The 18648-nt window shown below is 35.4% G+C and overlaps 3 protein-coding genes across 8 annotated transcripts in view; 2 read left to right on the top strand and 1 right to left on the bottom strand.

Moving 5' to 3' along the window:
- MCM9 (minichromosome maintenance 9 homologous recombination repair factor) overlaps positions 1–18648 on the top strand; it is a 404677-nt gene that overhangs the window by 320244 nt on the left and 65785 nt on the right. The window lies entirely within an intron of this gene.
- The window catches only part of CEP85L (centrosomal protein 85 like), a 184618-nt gene that overhangs the window by 64220 nt on the left and 101750 nt on the right, over positions 1–18648 (top strand). The gene's annotated exons all lie outside the window — the stretch shown is intronic.
- PLN (phospholamban) lies at positions 6444–16934 on the bottom strand. The gene is given in 2 exon segments (NM_001082621.2): positions 6444–6918; positions 16844–16934. A coding segment is annotated over 1 exon segment (159 nt). The 5' UTR covers positions 6823–6918; positions 16844–16934; the 3' UTR covers positions 6444–6663.

Genomic DNA, 18648 nt, shown 5'->3' on the forward strand with positions numbered 1-18648 from the left:
TTGTTAAATGGGCATAAAAAAGCAAAAATATATTTAATAAAAAAACCCTCTTGAAATAGAAAAGAATCTAGCCTACTATAATAGAAAGAACATTAGCTTCAGAGTACTAGGTGTTGGATTGTATTTCTGGTTTTGTCACATTAGAACCTGGATGATTCTTGATCTATTATTTAATTTCTCTGGGTCATTTGTAAAATTTTGATGGTGGTTGATATATATTTAGGTTTGTAAATCAGATGTGTCTGTCAAGATTTGTTAATCAACTTCACTAAAGTACTTTATGATAAAGCCATATATTAAATAAAATAGAGCCCCTAAAAAAACTAGGGACTAATGTGTAAATGTATAAATTTCTTGATCTGGAAATGTTTCCATTCTCAGGAACCAATTTTATGATATAAATCATGTTCATTTATTATTAAAACATTTGTAAAATGAATTACTATAGGAAAAATTATAAGATTTCCTTTGAGTAAAAATTTTAAATGATTTTCATTACTATTGCTAATAAAAATAATAAAGAATAAGGAATATAGTTATGTTGGCCGGCGCTGCGGCTCAATAGGTTAATCCTCCTCCTGCGGCGCCAGCACACTGGGTTCTAGTCCCAGTCGGGGCACCGGATTCTGTCCCGGTTGCTCCTCTTCCAGTCCAGCTCTCTGCTGTGGCCTGGGAGTGCAGTGGAGGATGGCCCAAGTACTTGGGCCCTGCACCCCATGGGAGACCAGGAGAAGCACCTGGCTCCTGCCTTTGGATCAGCGCGGTGCGCCAGCCACAGCCAGCCGACCGCGGCGGCCATTAGAGGGTGAACCAACGGCAAAGGAAGACCTTTCTCTCTGTCTCTCTCTCTCTCTCTCTCACTGTCCACTCTGCCTGTCAAAAAAAAAAAAAAAAGAATATAGTTACGAAAGGATAAGGAGGTCACTTATCTAGAAAACTCATAAATCTGAATACAATTTCAAAACATACACAAAACCTAATGTGCTACATAATCAAAGAATCCTTAACACATATAATGTGACTTCTTTTCCTCTTTCTTTGCACACAATTCTGATAATCATCTTGGTTATGTATATTTAAACCATATTGCCAAACAGAAACATTATGATTGACTTACAAATAAAAAAAGCAATTAACTGGATTTGTGATCTATCACTTCAAGTTACTGAAAGATAGGAAGTGCATTTTTAAAATATTGTCATATTTCAACTTTCAAGTGCTTGTGAATATGCACAAACAGGGTTTGGGTGGTTGTTTTTCCAGGTGATTTTGTTACACAGAATTGGAGCTACCCAGAGGGAGTGAGTGTGTAACTGAGAAAATTGGGCAATTTTTAGAGTGATAAGTACTAATTCCCTCCTCCTTTCATTCTGCTTTTTCCTTAACCTTGAAGCAACACGGTAAGGTAAGGTGGTCTTTTGGAGGTTCATGGTGGAGAAAAAGCTTGTGTCTTCTAGGAGTGTGAAGTGTAGGGAGAAGGCTAATAATGGAAAAACTTTGTGTGTATTCTGGAAAGCCCTACTTCTTGATTAACTTGATTTGGAGGTGGTTTCTTTACAGCGCTTTTACATTTAGGAGTAGAAAGATGGACCAAGGTAAAGCAACTAGACTTTAGTTGAAATCTTGTGGTGACTGCTTCTCTTCTAATTTCCTTCTTGGATGACTACATGAAGAGTTCTTACTTAGGTTCTCCTTAGAGCCTCCAGGGACTCTCTTATTTTAAAGCTCTTATCCTAGTGGTTTCTTAAAAGTTCCTAACAAGTCTCTTTGAAACATTTAGTTCCTTGCAGTATAGTTTTTACATAAGGAAAAGAACCTTGGTAAGGACTAACCCATCTGATAAATTGTGATTTTTTTTTCACTCACTATTACTCAACTCTCACCAAGAGAAAAATAGTTCCTGTATATCTAAGAAAAGGAATTTCACTGAAAGTCATGTTTGAGTAACACCATAGATTTATTAAGAACTTTGTAGATCTCATTATTTTATTTCAGTTTTCACAGTTATTATTCCCGTTTGTGAACAAAGTTAGTTTGTCACATATAAGTTTTGCTTTTCTTTTTTTCTCTTCTTAGGACTCAGTACAGAGCATTTATGTTCTTTGATTTTTTTTTCTAAATCATCTGGAATGCTGCTAGTGTAATACTCTGAAGCATTTTACTTTGTGAATGAGGAAAAACTATGTCCTCAGTTGGTTTAGGGCATAGAGGGGCTCATGTGCACTGTCCAGCATTGGACTTTGGTTCTTTCCTTTGTACCCCATTACACACTGCATCTCTAAACTGTCTGACTAAGAAATGTGACAGAAGAATAAGAAGTTTTGTCTTCTTTTTGGGAAGAATACTTCCCCCTTTCTGTGTGTCCATTTCTATTTCTTTTCTGGGAGAGCAGAGGGAGTAGAGAATGTACATTTTTGCACATAACAGCTATATCTATTAGATTCCTATAGACCCAGCATGGATCTCCCAGACACTAAAGTAGTGGTCTCTTTATTGATAAAGTTACTTTTTTTTCCTTTTATATTCCCTAAGGTGTTTTAAACTCTGGATGCAGTCATTTAAAGGAAGAACATGAAATTTGTGCCCATTTAAATCATATACAGACACCTAATAGTTTCAACATGTTTTATGTAATATATATGTAATATATCTATATTTCATGTAAATTTATATTTTCATATCTTAACAAAAATTGATAAAATGTCTTTTAGACTTAACTTTTGTCTAATATGAGAATTTTTTTTAACTTGAGAGTGTTTTGTGTATGTTCTTTTGAAGTAACAGTTTTAATGTTTTTATTTTTTGTTATTTTTTCACCCTCTTTTCTTTAAATTTTTTTTTTTACTGTTTGACTTACTCTGAATAGTCCTTTGAAAGATGTATGACACTATAGATAGGATATAACGTGACACATTCATTAGATAGCTAAGAAGTATATATTGCATTTTTGTATAAATAAAAATTAGTAATGATTTGTCTTTTAATATGTCAACTTTTCTGTATTATTTGGCTTGTAATTTCTAGACATTTTCAAGATGTATTGTTACTTAGCAGAAGAGCAGATCTTTTTTGAAATTTATCATAATCCGGCCGGCACCGCAGCTCAATAGGCTAATCCTCCACCTGCAGCTCCGGCACACCGGGTTCTAGTCCTGGTCGGGGCGCCGGATTCTGTCGCGGTTACCCCTCTTCCAGTCCAGCTCTCTGCTGTGGCCCGGGAGTGCAGTGGAGGATGGCCCAAGTGCTTGGGCCCTGCACCCCATGGGAGACCAGGAGAAGCACCTGGCTTCCAGCTTTGGATCAGTGCGATGCCCCGGCCGCAGCACGCCAGCCACGACGGCCATTAGAGGGTGAACCAATGGCAAAGGAAGACCTTTCTCTCTGTCTCTCTCTCACTATCCACTCTGCCTGTCCAAAAAAAAAAAAAAAAAAAAAAATCATATTCCTACTTTGTCAGAAGAATAAAAAAATTATCAAAGAAATAATCTCTAGGTAAAGGCAAATTCATTATTTTATATAGGTCTGCCCTCTTGTGTCTGTACTAGGAATCATGATTTCATTTTATTTGTAGAGTCACTCAAAAAAAGAAAGAAATCTAGAAAATCAAAACAGTATAAGTAGAATGTTTTATAGTTAGTATCATGAGAATATTAGAAAGCCATTTCACTGAGTTCAAGAATAGTTTTTTTAAAAATTTTATTTATTTATTTAAGAGGCAGAGAAAAAGAGAGTGAACTTTCCCATCTGTTGGTTCACTCCCTGAATGCCCACAAATGGCCAGGACTGGACCAGGCTGAAACTGGGTGCTGGGAACTGAATCCAAGTCTTCCACAAGAGTGACTGGAACCAAATTACTTGAGCCATCATTGCTACCTCTCAGGATCTGTATTAGTAGGAAGCTGGAGTGAGGAGCCAGAGCCGTGTATCAAAACAGGTACTTGGATATGGGATGCTGGTGTCTTAACCAACATCTTAACTGCTAGGCTAAATGTCTGCACCAAGAACATTATTTTTAATGCAAATAATTCAGATTATTTGCATTAAACAAATACACATTTTTAATCAATTAAAATATAATGGATCACAATTCAACATTTAAAACTTAGTTCTTTTTCAACTATTCAGTAAATTAAGATTTGAATTCATTTCCTAGCATTTAGAATTAAAAACAATTTTAATACACTGTTTTCTTGTATCTTACTCTTTACACATCATGATAAGCAGAGTAGTTCCATTTAGAGAATGAGGGGTTTTTTTTTTTAACATTATAATCTGAGTTAGAATATTCTGAATACTCACAGTATCAGGTTTTAATTTCTATCAAAGATAGAATGAAGAATGAAAACGATTTTTGTTTCTGTATTACTGAGGAAAAACCCAAGTTTACATTTATTAGTTTGAGATTTATATTGTAATGAACAATGTAATAATTATCAGTTCAGATTTTCCACTTACTTTTAAGAACGGAACAGCTAATTATTGAATTTAAATACTTTCTGAATAGATGGTTACTGAGACCAGTCAGGTAAGTTTATCACCTGTGTTTACAAGCCCTCTAGTTGTTATTAAGGATCTCCAACCTTTCGGTGAGGCTACACTGAAGAAATCCTGTTAGTGTGAGACCACCTTTTCTCTTTGTTGCTCAGATATCTGTGAACCAAAACTATGCCACTTTCCATCATCAGGGATTCAGAGAATTTAAAAGCAGTTTCTCCTTTATTATTCAGTTACCAGAACTTGTATTAGGTAGAATCCAAGATCAGTGTTGATATTTCAAATTCTTGTAGTAACCACATTTTATCAAATATGATTACTTATACATTCTCTTTTAATAATTGATATATTAGTAGTATGTCTTGACCTGAAGTTAAAATTGTAGGATTATGCTACATAGGTGTAAACCATTTTAAGCTTAACTTTTTTTTGAGGTTCAACTTATTGTTTTAAAAAATTTATTTTAATTTTATTGGGGGTGGGGGGAGGAAGCGAGAGACAAAGATAGAGAAAGAGCTTCCTTCTGTCTGCTAGTTGACTCACCAAATGCAGTAGCCAGGACTGGACCAGGCTGAAACCAGAAGCCTGGAATTCAATCTAGGTCTCCCAGGGGGTGGCAGGGAGCCAAGTACTGAGCCATCATCTGCCTCCTCCCAGGGTTTGCATTGGCAGGAAGCTAGAATCAGAAGTGGAGGCCTGACATGAACCCAGGCACTCTGCTACAGGATATGAGCATACCAAGGAGTGTTTTAATTACTGCGCCATTTGCCTGCCTTTGACTTGATTTTAAACTTTGGGGTCAACTTAAATGATGAAATTTTGGTGAATTATTTTCCAACACCAAATTTTTATTCAGTTATTTTATGAATTGTTTGGAAGATGCTGTAAAATGATCAGAGAGAATATTGATATATTCAGCAGGAAAATAATTATTAGTTAGGATCATTGGATTTATTATTTAGCTCAGTAATTACAGATTAGCACTTCTAGCTTTGTCATTTAGCCCAGGAAACACTTACAGTGTTTACCATCTGTTTGATAAATTAAGGGAAATAGTCATATCCTATTATAAATACTAGGTGGGACCAAAGTTCATTTCAAAATGTAATCCAAGAATTAGATACTATATGGAGAAAGAATTCAAATTTTTAATTTTTAATGCTTCATATAATTTCTTTTCCTGTCATGTTTTCTTTGTCCACATTGAGCATGATGCTAGGTAGAGGACAACCTGTAAAATCATTGTGAAGTCTTAAAATTTCATGATTACGAAGATATAGTATAGCAAATCAGGTACTGCAGTTCAGATAATCTGCTACAGTGCCGAAAACTAATGAGACTATATTCTGTTAGTAATGATGGCCAACCACACTGCAGTTTATTAAATTGCCCACCAGTCCTCATCTTTTGATTATAATGTCCTCAAGAGATCAGACTTAAAATTTATTTCCATGTACTTCAGTTCTGTATTTCCTAGAGAAAATTAATTGAGGGGAATTTTATTTAGGTAAGAATAAGGCCCTACAAAACCACTTGATTCTCAGAGATTTTTAAAGTGTTAATACAAATAGCATAAAAAAAGTACAATTTCTGTTTTAGCATGTGGGTTTTGGTAAGGGGTTACTACAAAGGCTTTTTTGTAATATAATAATAACGATAACAAACATGAGGAATCAGTGGCTATTTTAAATAATGACACTTCATTTGAATTATTTTGGTACTCAATGGAGACCTGAAAAATACTTAGTATCAAAGAAGCTATTACAGTGCAATATAAATTATATTTACCCCGAAGAGTGAAGCTAATGCTTTACATATGAAGTGAACTTGCTAGCAGTGCTGTTTCAAAATTAAGCTCTTATTTCATCCTCAGAAAAGATTTGGGATAGAAATTTATAAGCCATGTTGAAGAAGTCAGCAGTTACATTGTACACACTTGAATTATAGTCATTTTAAAGTTAATTTTGGAAAACAAAGCCCTTTCATGGTTAGAGGATCCAGCAAATGAATACATTTGCCAAGAATTTGTTTTACTCTTAATCTCGACCTTTTCACCAGGAAATTCTTGTGTTCAGGACGTGGTCTGTTACGTGGTGTTCTCCTCTCTTCATGGGGTGGTAGACTTTAAGCTGATGTGGGAAATGACGGATCTGGAGGTTCAGCAGAACTTCAGAGAAGCATGACGATGATGCAGATCAGCAGGAGACATATCAAGATGAGACAGAAATTGATAAATAGGTTCTGGAGGTTTTGACGTGCTTGTTGAGGCATTTCAATGGTTGAGGCTCTTCTTATAGCAGAGCGAGTGAGGTATTGAACTTTCTCCATGGCACTAAGAAGGCAGGAAGTCTGAAGTTTTAATATGTCAAGAGAAAGCTAAAAAGCTGGTCCCAGATGTGAGAGGACTGTCTTCTTTTAGGTAGCCTGGAATATAACAATAGTGAATAGATTAGGATCATATGTGTAATATATTTGCTGAACTTGTAAGATGCAATTTTGCATTAATTCATCTTCAGAACGATAAAATATCAAATGTCTGTAGTCTGTGTGTCCATGCATATGTTTTTGTGTATCTGTCTCTTTTTAATGGTGGGGCATACCATCACTGTTTGATTTGTCCTGTGTTTGGAATGTAGTAGCTTCAGTTTTTGCTTTCACACAGAGTGACTTGAAGTATGATTTGGTTTATAGTACAACTTTTTTTTTTTGGGGGGGGTTATCTCTTTGGGTAAAAGTTCTTAACATATAGTTGAAGTCTGTTTCTCTGTAAACATATTGATGTGATCATTTAGTGTACTGATAGCTCCAGAACCAATCTCATGAAAAATGCATAAAGTAAGTTATTCCGTGGATCTTAATTTTAGTCCAAAATATGATAGGTAAATTAGTAGCATTTTATAAGAAATATAAATTCAAATTGTTTGTTATTCCTTTATAATTTCGTAGCTTTATAGAGTGTAAGTTTAAACATTTTTAACAAAATTTAAGTACTGAAGAGTTTCAACCTTGGAAGGCATAGTAACTGTTGTCATCTCACTGTCTACCACCAGCAGTTCCTACTTAGAGATGACCTGTGCTATGAATAGAAGTGTCTACCTTGCCTTTTTTGAGGGCTCCCATAACCTTTTCCTGCCTTTGGAGCCTAAAGTTTGAAATAAGACAAAAATCAAATAAAAAGTTAATGCATGCCATTATAGGAAAACTAGGTAGAGATTTAAAACTAACTGTAGAGGCTGTGTTATAGTATAGCAGATTAAACTACTGCTGGGACATTGGCAGCACCTCATATCACAGTGCCAGTTCGAGTTCTGGCTACTCTGCTTCCAATCAGGCTCCCTGTTAGTGTGCCTGGAAAACAGCAGATAATGCCTTCCAACCACGTGGGAGACTCAAATGGAATCCTGGCTCTTGGCTTCAGCTTGGCCCAGTCTCAAGCTATTGTGGTCATTTGAGGAATGAACTAGTGGATGGAAGATCTCTCTCTCCCTCAACCTCTCTCTCTCTCTCTCTCTCTCTCTCTCTCTCTCTCTCTCTCTGCCTTTCAAATAAATAAGTAAATAAATAAACCTAAAAATAAACTCCACTAACTATAAAATAACTGTCCAGAAAGAATTGATATTAACATTTGGTGATATTTCATCTTCCATCAGAATGTTTGTTTCAATTTTGAAATAAGAAATTTAAAATGGAATTTTAAAATCCCATAATTAATTGCTCAGAGAAAATGACTGTCAATAAATTCAGAATAAAACGGAAGCTGGGGTATAGTGTAGCAGATTAAGCTGCTACCTGTGATGCCAGCATCCAGTATTGGTGCTCCACTTCTGATCCAAGCTCCCTGCTATTGTAGATGGGAAAGCAGCAGGTGACCACCCAAGTACTAAGGCCCTTCCACCCATATGGGAGACTTGGTTGGAGTTCCTGGCTTCTGGCTTCTGTCTGTCCCAGCCCTGGCCATTCGGGGAGTGAACCAGGGATGGAAGATCTCTCTCTCTCCCAAATTCTGCCTTTCAAATAAATAAAATAAATCTTTTTTTTTAAAAAAGAGTAAAACAGATTCTTAGCAAATTTATTCCTCTGCCAGATCTTGTAAATGTGAAAGGAGTTTCTTTTCTAAAATTAACTTCACAATGACTATAGACTAAGTGTATTTACTGTAACTGTTCACTTCCTCAGCATGGCTTGTTGATACATCATTATTAATCAAGATTTTACTACCTTACCCCAGCTGCCAGATTTCATTTTCTTGCTAGTCTCTGTATATCCTATGAGAGCCCACCTCATCCTGTTAACCCCATTCTTGAGAGAGGCAAGTGCTGAAAGAATGGGACAGGTAAAGACATGCATCAGTTAAACTCAACATTTATTTTTCAAAAGAAACTATGTAGTATATGGTGGTTAGGTTTTTCTTTTTTTCCCCAACAAGATACTTATTTTTGAAGGAGAGAGCGAGCTAATGAGAGTGAGTGTGAGCACGTGAGCACATGAGAGCCAATCCAGTGGTTTATGCCCAAAATGTACACATCAATAGGACTGACCCAGGCTAAAGTTGTGACCTGGGTGCTTAGTCCAGGTCTCCCGTGTAGGTGACAGGAACCCAGTTACTTCAGCCATCACTGCTTGTCTCCCAGGGCCTGCATTAACAAGTAGCCAGAGTCAGGAGCTGGAGCCAGAAATGTAACCCCAGGTATTCTGCACTGGGATGTGAACATTTTAACCATAGGCTAAACACTTGCCCCAACTCTGTAATGTTTAGTACTTCAAGTTGGCTCTGTTACAGTTTGAATTGTGTAATTGACTGGACTTTCATGTGTCTTAAGACTCTGTCCCTCAGTGTGTTGGTCTGTAGTAAGTAGTTCCACACAGCCAACTTAGAGCAAACAATTTTTTAAAAAAAGATTTATTTATTTATTAATTTGAGAGGTAGAGTGAGGGGCAGAGAGTTCTTCCATCTGTGATTCACTCCTCAAATGGCTATAATGGCCGGAGCTGGCCTGATCCAAAGCCAGGAGCCAGGAGCTTCTTCTGGGTCCCCCACGCTGGTGCAGGGGCCCAAGTGCTTGGGCCATTCTCCCACTGCTTTCCCAGGCCATAGCAGAGAGCTGGATTGGAAGTGGAGCAGCCAGGACTACGACTGGTGCTCATATGGGATGCCGGCACTGCACGCTGCGGCTTTACCCACTATGCCACAGTGCTTGCCTGACTTCATTATTTTATAAAGAATTGGCAACAGCCTGCGTTTCCCTAACATGTAGTCTTCATTGTCCAACACAGGTGACTAAACGTATCTGTAAATTTCCCTACTTAGAAAATGACAGCTAAAACTGTTTATTTAATTACTTTTGCTTGATTTCTTCAGAAAAAATATTATAGAAATAAAGTTTTCATTCTTTGAGTACATGCAGCCTTTACATTACTTCTGCATGTATTTGCTGTGCTATATCAGTGAATTTATATTATTGGGGAAGTGTGGGCAGATTTTATTTATTCCTTTATATTTTTGACTAGTCACTTTGTATGAGAACATTTAATGATACAGTTAAAACATAAGAATTAACATTGGTAATTTCTATTTTTATAAAACTTGAGGGCTTAAATGGTCTTAAAGTCTGAGTTTTAAAAGTTATTTTGAGATAAACTTGGGCAAGGAGAGGGCTGGTCAGCAATTCATCAAGAAGCGTTTACAGGAATCATCCTTGCCCTGACATTTATGAGTGGGTACTTCAGTCACGTGCAACATGTCAGCTTTCCATAAATACTCTGTTCCCTTTTTTATTTTGTTCTTTGCACATGTTGTTCTGCTTTTGCCTGTTGTACTCCCTTTCCACCTCCTTCCACCTTCTGATTGTTTGCCAAACTTTGGTTGATCTGAAAACCCAATTTAAATATCACTTCCTAATAATATCTTTGATTAGTCATTAAGGTAGAATTAGGCATTAAGGTAAAACCTATGATGGGTTTTCAAGGACTTCCGTGTTATCTATATAAGAATAACAGGTTGTGCTGTAACTTAAATTTACATATCTGTGTCCCCAATTACACTTCTGGTTCATGAGTAAGGAACTGTGTGTTCATTTTGTATCCTGGTGTCTAGTGCATAATTGACACCATTTGATTAGATCAGTAAAGTTGAATAAGGGAGTTTTATGACTGAAAATTTTAGAAAACTGTTGAAAACCATGCTGTGATTAACAGGTTAATCAGGTAAAGTAATAGAATTTGTTGGTTAAACACACACACTCTGATATTCTTCTTGTCACTTCCTGTCACAGATGAGGAAAATAAGTTCCAGAGAGTCTGCTGATAAACACAGTATTAACCTAAACTAGGCTGTATATAAATGTGTATTCCCATTGTTGAAAATATAATACAATAATCTTTAAAGCTGACTTCATAATACCACAACAGCCAATTGTTTGTGAAAAAGGAGAAATTATTGCTGGAAACAAATTGGGTGTAAAGAAGACCAACGAAGATGGTGACCTATTTCTTGTTAAATTTACAGTGATTTGTAGTTACTTCATGATCTGATGATACAAAAAGCTGAAAAGAAATATTTTCAAGCTGTTACTGGTATGCATTAAATGTTGGGGGTTAATTTAGTTAGTAGTTGTACACTTTGCAGTATACAAAGTTGAGTCCTATTCTGCTGAGCTTCTAAAATCTGTAAATAAGCCAGATTACATCCATAGAAAATGGGGCTTTTGGCATATGTTAAGAATTGGAAGTTGTGTGTGGGAACATAACAATCCTATTTTTGGAGTTGTCTGTGACCTTCACTGCTTCATAATTTATGGCAGGGTTGTCAGGTGTTCAGCGTTCTTTACTCTGCACTGACAGTAACCCTGGGAATTTAGAAGTCCTGCAGTCTTCTTTTTTGACCACCTTTCTTATAGGCAAGCTGTTATTAGAGTAATATTTGATGGAGAGTATAGAAACATAGTTTACATTTTTCTTATATCCTCTAGTCCCTTTTTAAGAATATTCAGAAATAGATTGTGTCAAAATGTTGAGAACTTGCATGAGGCCTAAACAGCCATGGAAACTGAAGTTACTTCCTTCTCTTTTATTAAAAGGATGACAGTATGTGTTAACTTTCGGGGACAGGAAAGTATTCATTTACAGATTAGTTTAAAAATTTATTGGCTGGCGCCACGGCTCAATAGGCTAATCCTCCACCTAGTGGCTCCGGCACACCGGGTTCTAGTCCTGGTCGGAGCGCCAGATTCTGTCCCGGTTGCCCCTCTTCCAGGCCAGCTCTCTGCTGTGGCCCGGGAGGGCAGTGGAGGATGGCCCAAGTGCTTGGGCTCTGCACCCCATGGGAGACCAGGAGAAGCACCTGGCTCCTGACTTTGGATCAGCGCGGCGCACCAGCCGCGGCGGCCATTGGAGGGTAAACCAATGGCAAAGGAAGACCTTTCTCTCTCTGTCTCTCTCTCTCACTATCCACTCTGCCTGTCAAAAAAAAATTAATTTATCATTCAGGATCTAAAATCCGAATATTTAAACTATGAAAGATGCTTGATAGTAGATTGATTGTAAAAATGCTAGATCCTGGGGCAGACGCTGTGGCATAGTGGGTGAGGCCGCAGCCTACGCGGCATCCCTTGTGCCTGCCAGTTCGAGTCCCGGCCGCTCCACTTCTGATCCAGCTCACAGCTGTGGCCTGGGAGAGCAGTGGAGGGTGGCCCGGGTCCTTGGGCCCCTGCACCTGTGTGGGAAGACCTGGAGGAAGTTCCTGGCTCCTGACTTCGGATAGGCACAGCTCCAGCCGTTGTGGCCAATTCGGGAGTGAACCAGCAGATGGCAGACCTCTCTCTCTGTGCCTCTCCTCTCTCTTTGTAACTCTGCCTTTCAGGTAAATAAATAAATCTTTAGAACAAACAAAACAACAACAAAAGAAATGCTGTATCCCTATCTGTTGTATTGCATATAAGAGGCAGAAAAATTCCCACAGAATTATTCTAATTTTTGGAGAGATGGGAAGAATAGCTTTTTATTCTTCCTTGTAGTATTTATAAAGCCTTTGTAATCCATGTGCTCAAAGTAGGTAAAATTAAAAGTTAACAGTCAAGTTCAAAACAGTGTTCTGTTTTTTGAAGTGGGAGGAGGAAAGAGAAAAACCACAGGGCAACCTTCATTCGTAACACACATCGTGGGCTGTGTTAAGCAACACGCTGAGTAGAAGGTTGTATGTCAGCTCCAACAGGAGTCCTTAGTATGAGTTCTGTTTCAGCAACACAGTGTCAGATGTATGTGCACAGTGGACCTTCAGCAGACTTTTGAAAAATTTTGGTGGCCTGCTTTATGACTTGCTAGGCAACTGACACCTTAATGATGCTGTATATACTGACTAGTAACTGCCACTTGTAAATTAAGCACTTTCAGTTTTTTGGGATATTATTTCTGTTGAAATTGCAAATTCCTGAGATTCTTTATATTTGTGGAATTTAAAATTTTGCTTCCCTGTCTTTATTTCTGTTTGCATGTCTGTTATTCTTGTAAACATGGGTATATTTTGCTAGTGCATTCAAGTCATAAATATCTAAGGCTATAGTCTTGGCAGATGGATTTTTTTCTCATTTAGTTGATTTAGTAGATTAGAATTCTGTACAGATTGAGGTTGGATAAACAGATATGTCTGTATTAGAATTATTCAGTTTTTACTTTTTCCTACCACTCATTTCCATTTGCACAAATGGGCCCGCAGTTATTGTGTCTACATCTTTTTTTTTTTCTTTTTTAAACTTGTTGAAATGAATTAGGAAACTTCATCATTAGATTACAGTCAGTTGGCTTACCAGAGTTCACATTTTCATTTTGACGTTGCCTAACACTAAACTTGAATTTCTGTCTGACATTACTTTGGGGCAGCAACAGTGAAGACTGTAGATCCAGGCTGGATATTTGCGTCTTCAAGTGCTTCTGCCTGCACACAAGAAAATCAGTATCCTCTTGATTCCTAAATGACCCCCATAGTGAAATGCTGGTAAAGCTCTGCCTGGAGGAGGGTTCTCTAAACAATAGCACAGGGATTTTCTCTCTGCAGTTGGCGTTTTACTTTTGATATTTTCTATGTAGGTTTTTCTTTTGTTATTTTAAATAGTAAAATGATTTAGAAACTAATTTGCAATTAAAATGCGATTTTCAGCCTTGTAGGAGTTGAGACTTCAGATTTTTACTTATTTTTTGAAGAGAATATCATCTTGGCATGTTAGGGAAGTCTTAAGGAAAAATGAATGCCACGTAATAAGTACACCCTTGTTAATGTGAGTGAATTGATCAGCTTTTTTTTTTTTTTTTAAATTTGAAAACCCTGAAGACGGAGTACCTTTAGAAAACACTAGAGGGCCTCAGAGGACTGTAAGTGTACTGGGGTGGCACTGTATTTGTAATACATGCAGGGTTTAAAGACATTGATGTACTGTTTCTGGAAATATTCAGAGAGACCACTCATTTAATTTATAAGTTTATTGCTTTATTTACTTTATTTCCAAACTCTATATTTGTTCCTTTGCCAGTATGATCAGCCCAGGAAACTTTAATTTGACTGGTTGTGGTATATTGCTTAATAATTAAGGATATCTTTCTTATAGTCCCTGGTTTTGAAAATGATCCATAGAATATCATTTAGGCTATTAGGAATATAATGCCTGGTATACAACTTAACTGTAAATTAAATGGAATTGTTTTAAATGAATAGAAGAAGTTGGATTCTCTAAATTTGTCTTGTAGAATGGCAAAGTATTAATTCTTTCAGTCTATTTTGCTCTGTTAATGTCATTGTTTATTTTTAAGCCAAGTTGATCAGTGGTATAGGATGTGCATGTGGTTCAGAGTCATAGAGCTAAGTGCCTGCCAAAGGCCCTGTATTGCCTAGCTCCATGACGTTGGGCAGTTTGCATTTTGGCCTAAATTCTGAAACAGAGATACAATATCAGACATACAAAGAATTCAGAGGAACAAATGAAATATTTATGTATACTAGTGCATTTAGAAAATTACTCTTCAGAACAAAAAAAAAAGACAACTGACTCTATTCATTTCTAGGACTGGTAATAACTATATAGTCTAATTTAGAGGTGATTTACACCATAAATTTAGGTTTTCAGTTAAACTTTTAGTGTGTTGCATGTAGTTATTACTTTATATAATACATTTAAAGTAAGTTTTTTACTTTATTTTTGCAAATATTCTCCTACCTCTAATTAGTGAGATTAAAAAAAATTAATATACATCCCAAATGGGTTTTCTTTTTATCTACTAAAATCTAATTTTTTTTAACTTTTATTTAATGAATATAAATTTCCAAAGTACGGCTTATGGATTACAATGGCTTCCCCCCCATAACGTCCCTCCCACCCACAACCCTCCCCTCTCCCACTCCCTCTCCCCTTCCTTTCACATCAAGATTCATTTTCGTAAAATCTAATTTTGATGTTTCATGTTTTAGGAAATGATATTGATGTGACTCCTGCAAGTACTCTGTAGTTCTTTTACATGCTTTTGAAACCTAGGGCTTTTTTTTTTTTTTTTTTTAGTAGTTTATGCTTCTTTCATATTTCTCCATCTTATGTAACACTAGTTTTAAACCATAAGTCTTTATAAACATACAATACTTAAAAGTATTATCTTAAAGTAGAGAGGAACTAGATGGGGCATAATATATGGCTCATTGGTAGGCATTATGTTTTAAATTTGAACAGCAGTCACTTTAGCAATGTAATTTCTGTTAACCTGAGCACACTGGTTACCTAAGGATAATCTTAATAGAATTTCTGCTCTTTCTAGGTGTTTGTTTTTGGAATAATATGTGATGTAGTAAAATTTGGATACAATGGAAGAATTCTTGAATACCCTGTTTAAAGTATTAGAATGTAATTTGATAGATATTTGAGTAAAAATGCAGAGATATGTATATGAAACCACCTCACAGAGTGACTTACATAAGAACAAAGGAAAAACATTTTGTAAATACAAAGATACTGAAAAAAATTAGGGTTACTTAGTGGTAGACAAAATTAAAAATGTTTAAGGAATACTGCTTATGGAATTATAACGTTCCTGCTTGTTCTGAAAACAGTACAGTTTACACTGTTACAAGAATTGAAAATTCTAAGATAAATTTTTTTAATGTATATAATACAAAAATAAAGTGAAATAAATATCATCTTATTTATGCCCTGATAGAACTTTAAGAATAAGGAAGCATTTCATCTAATAAATTGAGATTTTAACAGAGAATATGGTAGCATTCAAACAGAAGTCAAGTATATTGTACTGTCTCAATTCTTGGACATTTCTTTCTTTTTGTCATTTTCGTGCTAAGCTCAAAAGAGAAAAAACTAAGGAACACTAGAGGACAATAAATTAACAAGTGTATTCATTAGTAGGCAGAATAATCACTCATGTAATCAAATTTGCTTCAGTGAGATATTTAGAATGTGAGTGCTAAAATAATCTCTATTTTGAAAGTATTGAAACTTTCTGTACCTTTACAAGGACTTTTATATTTTTGTGTTAAATGTTTTAAAATTTTCAAATTTGTTCTTTATGATATTGTATTGAATTTAATAAAAGAAACTTCATTCATTAAAAACATGGGATTTTTGGAAGTGTTTGTTAAAAGTTGCCTAGACTTTGCCCATTTCTTGATTCTGTTCTCTTTATATTAATATTACATTAACATGAAAATTGTTCTGTAGTAATTATCCATGTATTTGCTAGAACCTCAGAATCTAATGTATTAGTAAATACCTTAAAATTAAAATTAAAGTTGACTGAGTTTTATGGAGAGGAAAAATCTTTAAGAACATTTCTAAATATGATATATTAAACTCTATTTAGTTAAGTAAGGGATCATAATGACAATACTGAATAAGCCTGCTGATAATGTGCATGTTGTAGTCACACAACTATGCGTACTATTACAGATGCAAATATATAGCCTACTCCTGCACTATATTTCAGTAGAGTAAGATACAATACAGTTATGCCATTGTTCTGTGTGAAGTTATGCTATCACCACCACTAAATATGATAATACAATTGTAAGATTTTTAAATTGGCAGAAATTTAAATTTGAACAGTAAAATAAAAGTGAAAGTTAAACGACAATACCAATTCAGGGCTAAAGATGAATATGATTCTTTAAATTTTAAAACTAAATCTTATTTTTTACTGTCACTATATAGATAAACATTTGTTTAGATATTAAGCATTTTGCCACTTCAAACATTTCACTAACTTTGAACTGAGATTTAAAAACTATGATTAATTTTTTAAGAACTCAGTGAGTTTGAATTTCAGAAAGTATGAATGACCAAAACCAGTGAAATCCATTTCTTACCTTGGCTGCTGTGATCACCACAGTACAGAATATCAAGTAGTGTGAGGTCTTAATGGGCTTGTAGCTGGGAAGTGTTCTGACTCTGTTACCAGGTTTATGGGAATAGTTGCAGTAGGTGGAGGAGAAAAAGTATTCTAGGGAGGTCTTATGATGTCACACAGGAATTCTGAAGTTCTGATTGGTTAACCATAGTCTTACCACAGCCAAACTTTAGAACTTCATTTATCTTTAGGTATGGAAAGGTCACTAACACTTTGTGCTTCGATTTTTGCTTTTAATTTAAAAAATATGGCAGATAAATAAAATAAGTTTGGGTGGTAGAAAGCTCAAGATTTATTCACTTTCAGGTTTAGAGATAATCGTATTTTGATGGTGATGATATTGAAGACAGAAAATAGTTGTAATAGGAATTTTAATAGAATGAGAGTAACATAGGCTTAGATGCAACAACTTTCATTGAGTTGTTGCTACTATTGCTTTAATACCGTATCTTCATAATGTTAAGTTCAAGTAAGGCAATGGGTTATCATTTTCACGGAATTAAATTTTATACTTTTCCTGTTTTAATTTTTTTCTTAGTCCTGTGTATTTTTGAGAGGGATAGTGTCTGAGAAAACCACTCTAATAACTAGTTATATTTTTTTAAAATCAACCTTATAGTGGAAGTAGGAACTAATAAATGTGTTTAACTCACTTGTGTTTTCTTCACTTTGAGGTTTAATAATGTACTTATCAATAATAATTCTCATGTAAATTGCTATATCACCCCAAGAAAAATAGCGATTTGCAAATACAGGGAATTAAGATTATTTAACAGCTGCATTAGATTACCTTAAAGTCTTACTAAATGTTTAATACTCGGACACAGTATCAAGGTAATTTTCTAGCAAAAAAAGGAGTATTTGTAGATTCCTAATCAGTTGCATCCGAGTTAATGAAGCTTTATTTGGGTGGATTTACATTTGTTAAAATTTAAATTGTGTAGTTTTTCTTCAAGAATGCACTTCATCTAATGTAGCACTTGCTTTCCTGAAAATTACTGTATGAGAGTACATCAAAAAGTTCATGGAAAATTGAATTAAAAGGTATTTTCTTGGGTGCAAAAAAAAAAAAACAAACCTTGAAATCCTTGCCTAATTTTTCATAGTAAGCATTTTTCATTAACTCTTTGAAGACTCCCTCATGTGCATGGATTTAAAAGAACTTTTGCACCAAAAAAAAAAAAAAAAACCCTACCTTTAATTCCAATTTCCATAATTTTTTTGCAGTACCGTCATAAATAAAATTTTTAGAAGTGGAATAATATTTTTGAGCTTCTTAGAACAGTTTATCTTACCGGAAACTGGGAAAAGAATCCTTTTGAAAAGAGAGTTTGTAGTTCTCCTATTCTCTGTTTGTCTATTTTTTTTGTTTGTTTATATAAGATTTCCTTAAATTGCGCACCTGCAAATTCTGATTCTTAATGCTCTTCTTTACTTTTAGAGGAACTATTTTTAATTTTCTTATTTTTTTTCTTTTTAATATTTACAGTGTAGTGAACTCAGCCCGCTTCACTTTCTTACGGGTAACCGAAATGTGTAGCAGCAGCTGCTGTGTGTCCTTAAATGGAGATGATCTTGGCTTCTTCCAAAGAAAGATAAAATCCTTCTCTTCAGCAAATCGCTCGTTATTTAAAGAATCAGCTAAAACTAACTGAAAAGTATTTTAGCAAAGAACCTTTGTGAACGTTGTTACAGGAAGATTTAGAACTTAAAAGTAAGCCCCATATTAAGGAAATTATGTGAATGACACTTAACACTTTGCTC

The sequence above is a fragment of the Oryctolagus cuniculus genome, chromosome 5, assembly GCF_964237555.1.
Source record: "Oryctolagus cuniculus chromosome 5, mOryCun1.1, whole genome shotgun sequence".
In the NCBI taxonomy this organism is placed as follows: domain Eukaryota; kingdom Metazoa; phylum Chordata; class Mammalia; order Lagomorpha; family Leporidae; genus Oryctolagus; species Oryctolagus cuniculus.